Source organism: Girardinichthys multiradiatus, chromosome 7 (assembly GCF_021462225.1).
Source record: "Girardinichthys multiradiatus isolate DD_20200921_A chromosome 7, DD_fGirMul_XY1, whole genome shotgun sequence".
Classification (NCBI taxonomy): Eukaryota; Metazoa; Chordata; class Actinopteri; order Cyprinodontiformes; family Goodeidae; genus Girardinichthys; species Girardinichthys multiradiatus.
The window spans coordinates 9139492-9149025 of NC_061800.1; the positions used below are offsets into that span (position 1 = coordinate 9139492).

The 9534-nt window shown below is 41.4% G+C and overlaps 1 protein-coding gene across 1 annotated transcript; it reads left to right on the top strand.

Moving 5' to 3' along the window:
• The first annotated feature begins 7859 nt into the window (after window positions 1–7859).
• Window positions 7860–9123, top strand: LOC124872003 (trace amine-associated receptor 13c-like). The gene is made up of 2 exons (XM_047371659.1): window positions 7860–8032; window positions 8310–9123. The coding sequence occupies exons 1-2, from the start codon at window positions 7860–7862 to the stop codon at window positions 9121–9123; spliced, it is 987 nt and encodes a 328-aa protein (XP_047227615.1).
• Window positions 9124–9534: the final 411 nt, after the last annotated feature.

Sequence of the window (9534 nt, forward strand, 5' to 3'; positions counted from 1 at the left end):
TGGGTTTTCATGAGCTGTATGCCAAAATCATCCGTATTAAGACAATAAAAGACCTGAAATATTTCAGTTAGTGCGCAATGAATCTAAAATATATGAATTTTAAATTTTCATCATAACATTATGGAAAATAATTAACTTTATCACAATATGCTAATATTTTGAGAAGGACCTGTATGACTTGTTTGAGGAGCAGTCAAGTAAAGGGTCAAGGCAGCAATTAAAGTTCTCCACAAGAATGTCTACTATTTAGATCAGCAAGGGAAAAGAACATTTTTTGAAAAAATTCCTCATCATCCCAGTTCGGACCATATGTGTTTACTAGTACCAAGTTGCTACTGTTAAGTCTTCCCTGAACGATAATGTAGGGTCTGATATCACTTTGTTAACAGAGGGGAAAAGATTTATGCACTAGGATAGCAACCCCCCCCGTGCCTTGCTATTAAATGATGAATGGTGTACCTGACCAACCCAACCACAACGGAGACTGAGCTGGTCCGACACTTTTAAATGAGTTTCCTGTAAAAAAGCAATTCTTGTGTTTTAGATGACAAAATACCTTTTTACGCTTTATAGGAGAGTTTAACTCTTTAACTTTCCAACTGACAAATCGTAATGCATCCCCTGGTGCTAACAGGGCGTCAGTACTTGACATAATACAAGACGTGTGAAATACATGAAAATGACAGTGAGCTGTGAATTGTAGTGCATATGTAATAAGTAGCACCAATACATGAATAAAAGAGGGACCGTAGCACACAAACACAAAAAGAGGGAAAATATAAATACAAGAAATAATAATAATACGCATAGAAATAAGGTGTGGCTAAAGGCAACCCTCCGAACTCTGATAAACTAATCAGCATAGTTTAATACTTCCTTATTCCTAAATCCCAACTCCTTGCAACCGCATAGTAAAGAAACAAATTGATTAAAACCCAATTCCTTGTAGCATTAAATAATAAAGCCATGTATATGTCGATGTAATGCAATGTAAATACAGCATTCACTAACAAATAGACCAAACAGGCCGCATTGAATTAAGGAAACAATTAGATGTTATTTAAAGAAAGGAGAGGAAAAAAAAAAAACGAACAGGGATGCCCAAAGGGCCAAATCTGGCCCGCGGGCCGTGAAATGCCCAGGTTTGCTCTAGTATCTTCACAGGTTCAATTCTCCCCCTCCTGGACTGACACCATTACAGTTGCACAGCTATCCCACATGTCTTATTCCGTTTTTAAAATCTCACTGAAACAATTCTGAACCAATTCTCTGCCTCCAAGGGTACCAAAATCAGCTCACTCAGAACCAACAACACAGCCAAAGTGTTTTTAAGAGAAAACACTCAAAGTTTTATATCTGGTACTTCCCATGCAAGGGATGTACTCTCCCTTATCAGTTTATCAGTGGACTATTGCCCCTTTTCCACTGGCTTGTTTTAACCAGCGTGGCTCTGCACCACTCGGTTTCGCTCTACTCGGTACGGTAACTTTTGTATTTCCACTGACCTGCCAACGGCTGAAGCTGTGGTGGCTAAAGCCCCGCCTCCAGCCATGAGTGTAGTGCGCTCTGCTGCTATTAACGTTACTGTGTTACATTGTCACATTAAAATAATCTGCATGGAATAATAAAAAATAAATAAAAACGAAAACCAAAATAAACTAAATACTATTCTTTGTATTAATATATATATATATATGTCTTATTTATGTCTAAAATTATCCACTGGAATAATTATCTGGACCACAGCCAAGCCAGAACTTATAAAATAAGGCTCAGGGGTTCTGAGGTGCCTTGAGAAGACATTGTTGTAAATAAGCGCCGTTTAACTAAATAATCTGACCTGCTCCAGCCTCTGTGGTCCTTAATAATATTGTAGTTGCTCTCAAGTTTTCTCATTTCTCCTCCTCTCATGGCCAATCAGTGAACAGCAGTCTGTTCACGTCACATGTAGTCCCTATTCGTACCGACTGAGGAGCAGGGACCAAAAAAGTAGGTACAGGCACGGAAAAAACAGTCATTGTAATGCTTGCATAGCGACCCGAGTAGAATCGAGTAGGGGCAAATCGAGCCAGTGGAAAAGGAGCATATGTGTCAACATTCTGGTCTCTATCCGATACGGTACGTAATAGCAAGTGTCCAATCCTTAATCTTAGTGGTGCTACAGCATTCAAATCAACCCGGTTACAGACTGTTCCACAATCAAATAATCACTGGCAATATTGGAACTTAATTATAACTAGATAAGAATAACCCTCTGGTTTTTGTTTTGGGCATGCAAATGGGGGCCCTGTTCAGTATTCATGCCTAGCATGTATATGTATATATGTATATGTATATAATGGAAATAAAAAATACTTTTTTAATTGTAAATATATACACAAGTGAATACAAGAGAATATAATCTGGGATCAGTCCAAGTATGTATTTTGTCTATATGTGAGGATCATCTCTGGTTTAGTGAAATGGTGGTTCCTAGGAGCCGGACGTAGTCAATAGCAGAAATACAGTTTTTATTTTTATTTTTTTGGTTGTTTTCTTTATTTTTTATAAACAGTGTCCTGTCTGATAGAATTGTTGTCTGAGTGCCAAGAAGAAGCCCAATATATTTCACAAGTGGAGCTTTACGACTAATGCATTAATGCTCTGCTTGATATTTATAAAGAAACTTTATTAGAAACTGCTTTGAAATTATTTCAATTGTTATAGACACGGAAACGAAAAGGAAAAAATCAGATGCAAGAAAGAGAGAGATGGGGCAAAAAGGAAAAAAGGAGAAGACGTAGAAAAGAATAGAAAGAAGAATAAAGAGACTACAAGATTACACACTAGAAGGTTGCTTCTACACCTGCAAAAACATATATAATAACAGCATTGTTACTGTTGGAAAAATGTATAAAAATGATCATTGTTTAGTTTAAACAAGGTTTATGTTTGGCTTTCTACTATAGTGAAGATGATTCCTGTTATTGGTTTTAGTGTGGACAAAGGGAGTGGAAAGTTAAGGATTGTGGTCTGGAGTGGATCACTCTCTGGACATGACATGCTCATACCATATTTGGGAATGACTACTTTTTATGTTGAAATCTTTGTAAGAATTGGCTCAACCAATTCCCGCTTTTTATTTGTAAGAATGTGAATTGTAAATAAAAGGCTGGTGCAAGGACTTCTTCCTTTGTGAGAAGGAAGTCACTGTGCGGCAGAGGACTGTCTCATCCTTGCAAGTCAAACTTATTTGGTTCATTTGTGTCTTTTTTTGCACTGATCTGTATTTATCAGCTTTCTAACTCTAACAGTTACCAAAACGTGCACGGTACTAATGAATGCAAGATGTATTTAGTGGTAACTGTGGCTTAACATAGAACATTTGTTTATCTGTTAACTCCTGAATCTACACACCTGTGCGTTTGAGTACGCGCATGTGTATACAAGGTTTCTCCATAAAAATATGCAATAGCAAGTGTGAGGAGCCACAGACCTGCCCCCCTGGACCTGAGACAGACATGGAGATCCAAACCACAGACCTCCAAATGCACTCCAGAGCATGGGAACCCCAGGAGAACCACTGTTGGGCCTACCTCAACTCCCCCAGAGAAGAACAGGGGAGAGTCCAAGAGGAACCACCCAGCAGTCATAGTGCAGAAACTCCAGGGAGCTGCAGCAACGAGCCCATAGCCATCTACACCGGAGCACATCCAGCTATGGACCCAGAGACCCTAGACACTGGAAAATATCACTTCCCAAGCTAAGGCCCGACAGAGCCCAAGTGCCCAGCAAGCTTCCACCGTGAGTGAGCCCGCACACACCACAGCATCCAACCCGGACACCGAGAACCACAAGTACACCAGAGGGCAGAGATAACAGCCATCGGCAGAGATACCAGCCACCGGTAGAGATACCAGCCACCAGCAGGGGGTGTGGTGGGGAGGGAAATAGGCCCCGCATTTGATGGGGAGCATAAAGTGATCAAGGAGAGGGAGCAGCTCAAGACCCAACCAGAAACAAAAACTGGTACACATAGTCTCAATCACACGTTCCCACCCTCATGTGTACACATAAAAACACTCACATGCACATACCCAATGTAAAGACACACAACAATGGGCGTTGTACACTCACACTCCCCAAACGTAGTCTATACTCCTAGGTCCAGGTGCCGGTACCTCATAGGGGCAACCAGTCCCCGGACCCAGGAGGTGGTCCCCTTCCCTCCGGGTTGAAGACAGTCAGACAGCACCAGCCCAGACTAGTGCCGGCACTGCTCAAACCCGAGCGACCCCCGTCCAGGCCCTGACCACCCACTCCAACCCCAGCCCACCAACAACCCCCATCCCCATCCGGATGGGGGGTCGTGAGGGTGGTGTTCTCATGATGTCCACCATCATCTCCACAGTGTTGAGTTGGTTCAATTCCAGGTGGTTCTGACCACACCAGTGTACCGGCTGGTCCACCTCCTGTCTGTATGCAGACTCATCACTATCCTGGATCAGACCAATGACAGTGGTGTCATCTGCAAGCTTCGGTAATTTCACAGACGGGTCCGCTGAGATGCAGTCATTTGTGTAGAGGAAGAAGAGGAGCGGGGAGAGAACACACCCCTGGGAGAAGATGCTCCCCAGCCTCACCTGCTACTGTCCTTCAGGAAGCTGGTGATCCACTGGCAGGTGGAGGCAGGGACTTTGAGCTGAGTGAGCTTCTGGTGGAGGATGTTTGGGTTGATGGTGTTGAAGGCTGAGCTGAAGTACATAAAGAGGATCCTGGTGTAGTCCCAAGTTCACTGCATCATCTGGTGACCTGTTTGCCCAGTAAGCAAATTGCATGGGGTCCAGCAGGGGGCATGTGATGTCCTTTAGATGGGAGAATTTCAAGACCACAGATGTCATGGTGACAGGCCTATGGTAATTATTCCTGTAAAGGTGGGTTTCCTGGGTACTGGGATGATGGTGGAGCATTTGAAGCAGGGGGAAACCTCACACAGCTCCAGTGACTTGTTGAAGATCTCAGTGAAGATGGGTGCCAGTTGGTCAGCGCAGGCCCTCAAGCATGATGGGGAGACATTATCAGGTCCTGAGTCCTTCTTGTTTTCAGGCACCGAAAGATCCTATTTACATCTTCCTCTGTGATCCTAAGTGCACGCAGGGTATCTCAAGGTAGGAGGGCAATTGGTAAATGGCAAGAATGTGTGTCTGAAAGGGATGTGGAGATGCAAGATTGAGGTGTAAATTGCTGCCTTTCATACCTGTTGTAGAAGCCATTCGGTTGATTTGCCCAGCGAGGATTCTGCTCAGGGTGGGGAGAAGGGCTCCTGTAGGCAGTCAGGTTTTGCAAACCATTCCAATCAACAGATGTGTCTCCATGTGAGAAGCTTTTCTTTAACTTCTCAATGTAACTTCTCTTTGCTGCTTTGATTTCCTCGGTCAGTTTGTTCCTGGCCTGCTTATACAGGGCCCGTTCCCCATTGCTGTGAGTCTTTTCCGCATCCCTGCACAACTGCCTCAGATGAAAAGTGAACCAAGGTTTATTGTTATTGTATGTGCAGACGGTCTTGGTCTGCACACACATGACCTCACAGAAACTGATGTATGATGTCACCACATCAGTGAGTTGGTTTAAATCAGTGGCTGAAGTTTCAAAAGCAGCCTGTAACATCTGCTTTGAGTCATCAGTCCACTTCTTAACAGGCCGAACCACAGGTTTGGAAATTTTTAATTTCTGCCTGTTGTGTAGCAGTTGTCCAGAGTGTTATCCATGGTGGGACACTTGATGTGCTGTCAGTATTTGGAAAGTCTATTGGAGATGTTTGCACTGTTAAAATCTCCAAGAACAATGATGAGAGCCTGGTTGTTTTTCTCCACATCTGTTATCAGCTCAGCAAGTTGTTTTTCAGCTTCTGAAGCACACAGCCTTGAGGAGGTAAGCGCCAATCAATACAAACAAGGAGAACTCCCTCAATGAATGAAACGGTTTACAATTTATGAGAAATTAATCCAGGTCAGGACTAAATGTCTTCTTTAACACATTGTTATCTCTGCACTAACTTTCATTTATAAAACGGCTCTTTGAAGAAACCTTTATAATATTAACTACAACATTAAATTTCGTTTTGGGATTGATAAAGTAATTCTGAATTTCAGTTTAAAAAAAAGCAGATTCTGGCCCCTCACTTTTCTCCCCTATAAGACTGCATTGACGTCTGTTCTTAACAGCTGAAAGCCCGGTATCAGAGTTGTGCAGTCAGGAGTGTTCCCACCCAGCCAGGTTTTGGTACAGCAGAGGGCGGCAGATCTGGGGAGGTCTTTACAGGTGAGAAGAAGAAGTTTGTCCATCTTTTTGGCCAGGGAACATACATTGCCAGGTGGATTGTTGGAGCTTGACTAGGACGCCGGGTCTCATTTCTCTCTGGTAGTATATCCCATAGAGAGCCGCTGCTCCGCTGACCAGGATCTCAGTGAAGCTGGTATCAATGAATGATGGTGGAAAAATGCCAAGAGAGGACTGTCTGCATTTTAGAAGTTCCTCTCTGCTGAAAGAGACTGAATGAATGGTGGGAGAAAGCACCACAAAAATGAGATGAGCGAGGAAAGCTCCGAGGCTGCCATCAGTGGCACCATCTTGTACCAGTCTTTCTGATAATGTGAGCTATTGTCCACACATGCAGTAAACACGGCACAGTGCCAAGCATTGTGAGGAGTGGTCAACCTGCCAAAATTATTCCAAGAGGTCATCCAGGAGGTCACTTTAGATCCCAGAACTGGTCTTAAAGGATTGCAGGCCTAACTTAAGATCAGTGTTCATAATTCAACAATAGGAAAGAGAGTGAGCAAAAACTGCATCCATTGGAGAGTTCCAAGACAAAAGCCATTGTTTAACATAAAAAAAACACAAAGCCCCCTCTCACATTTGTCAAACACCATCTTGATAATCACCAAGACATATGAGAAAATTTCTGTGGACAGATAAGATAAAGTGATAGGTGCACATGTGGCATAGGGGTAGAGCAGGCACAGCCACATACAGAAGCTAATAATACTCGACACAGCTGTCAACACCCGAGCTTGGGACTCGCTCTTCATGTCTTCCCCTCTTCTTTCTCTGCATGTTTCCTGTATGATTACTATGAATAAAGACCACATGGCACCACAAAATATTGTTGAAAAGGCAAATATCACATCATACCGATGATCAAACCTGTAGTGTGATCGCCTGGAGCTACTTTGTTGCTTCAGGACCTGGCGATCTTACAGTAATTGATGAAACAACAAATTTTGCTTTCTACCAGAAAAACTTGAAGGAGAATGTCAGGGAATTGTTTTGTGATGACTTTCTTAAGCAGTTATTACAAATCCTGGCTGTTGTTGCTATTAAGAGTGGAACAACGTTTTAGTAGGTATAGGTGGCAGTTATGTGTCCCATTGTTCCAGGTTGATAACTTATTTTTACATAAATAACATTTTTATTTAAAAACTGCTTCCTTGTCTTTACTCAGATTATCTTTAATATTATTTATTTGATGATCTGAAACATTTAAGTGACATAAGAGCAAAAATAAAAGAAATATAAAGGGGCAAATAATTTTCACAGTACTGTAAAAAGTCTAGGGCCATTTCTGAAACTCTTGTCTTTAGTCTCTTTCAAAATATGAAAACAGAATGATAGTAAAGTTAGACCAAACAAAGGGAGGGTCTAAAGATTACATAAGCAGGACAGTATCAAAGACATCTGGCAAGATGGAAAAAAACAATAACATCCAATCAAACCATTCAGCCCTAGGGGCTGGAGTTTAGAGGCAGTAAATAGTAGTGTATAAAATACTAAACTTTGCATAGTAAGCTGGCAGAGCAGCTGCCTTTGGCTGTTTTCAGATGGAGATTCAGGAAAAAACAGTCCTCTGCTTTCCACACCTCTTCAATACTTCCTGCAAGAAGACAAATTTAACTCAGTCCCAGCTGGTGCTTCTTCATTCTTTGCTGTCCTTCATCTCTCTGATCACTGTGGCTCTCAACCTGCTTGTCATCATCTCGGTCTCCCACTTTAGGCAGGGAAAGATTTCTCCGATTAATCAAATTTTCACTGTTTTTACACTTATTGTTGATGGAAATACCATTTTTGTCTGAGCTAATCATACTAATCATACTGCAGACGTCATGTAATTTTCTAACTACATTGCCTTAAAGTTAAATGCTTGTGTGACACAAAAGACTGTAGATCATAATGAATTGCAAACTTAGGATTTAAGATAATGGTATTAATTATTTTGATATTAGATGTCAGGCCTTGCTGATTTAACTAAGCTTTTCTCACACTCTTCCCAGGCAGCTTCAGACACCCACTAACATCCTCCTCCTCTCTCTGGCTGTGCCCGATTTGTTTGTGGGGCTCCTGTTGATGCCTGTGGAAATGATCCGAAACACCACCTGCTGGTTTCTTGGTGAGTTACCATGTGTTCTATATAATTACGTGTCCTTTATAATTACCTTCGCCTCAGTGGTAAACATGGTGCTCATATCTGTTGACCGCTATATAGCAATTTGTAAACCTCTTTATTATACAACCAGAATCACTGAGAGAGATGTTAAACTCTTTGTGTGTCTGTGTTGGTTCTTTTCTGTTTTGTATGGTGGTCTGATTGTATCTGGCGACCTTAATGGCCCTGTTCATTATTATTCCTGCCATGGAGAATGTTTGATCATTGTTGACTACATTGCAGGAACTGTAGATGTTGTTGTAAGCTTTATTATTCCAGTTACCATCATCATTTTCCTATACATAAAAGTATTTGTAGTGGCTGTGTCTCAAGCTCGTGCCATGCGCTCTCATATTACAGCTGCTTCTCTTCAGCCTTCTGTAAATCAGTCCCGAAAATCTGAGCTGAAAGCAGCCAGGACCCTTGGTGTTCTTGTGCTTGTTTTCCTAATATGTTTCTGTCCATATTACTGTCTCTCTCTTATAGGGAAAGATGCACTTAGCAGCACCCCTGGAGCTGTTGTGCTCTGCCTGTTTTGCTTTAATTCTTGTGTAAACCCTTTGATTTATGCATTGTTCTATGCGTGGTTTAAAAAAACTGTGAAACTAATTATTACACTTCAGATAGTGAAACCTGGATCCTGTGAGGCCAGAATACTTTAAAAGAATGAAAAGTGTCCCACAGGTGATTCTCAGTTAAAGCAAGGTTTACGGTCTGTAGAGGCAAGATTTTACCATTTACTTAGTTTCATGGCAATGTGAGTTGCTGATATTGATTATATTTCTATTTTTCCAATCAGTTACAATATATATACTATCATGTGTTTTGTTTCCACACAGTTTATCCATCAGCATATTTGCTTATTTAAACATAGATAAATGTGATAACATTATAGAATAACTACTACTGAATGTACAAATACTTAGGTTGATTTTATTTTCTCGTTGCCTTAAGTTAATTTAAGCAGCAATGACTTACTTTGTATAATATTTCACTACTGAGAAACTGAAATACAATGAATACAATATTTTTTTTTTTCACAGCTCTGCTCACATTCATGCTGTATATTTGTA

Excerpts from the sequence above, each read along its gene's own strand:
- LOC124872003 (XM_047371659.1), top strand. The coding sequence starts at position 7,860 with ATGGAGATTCAGGAAAAAACAGTCCTCTGCTTTCCACACCTCTTCAAT. Across the intron at positions 8,033-8,309 it reads ATCTCGGTCTCCCACTTTAG|GCAGCTTCAGACACCCACTA; the intron begins GCAGGGAAAGAT and ends CACTCTTCCCAG.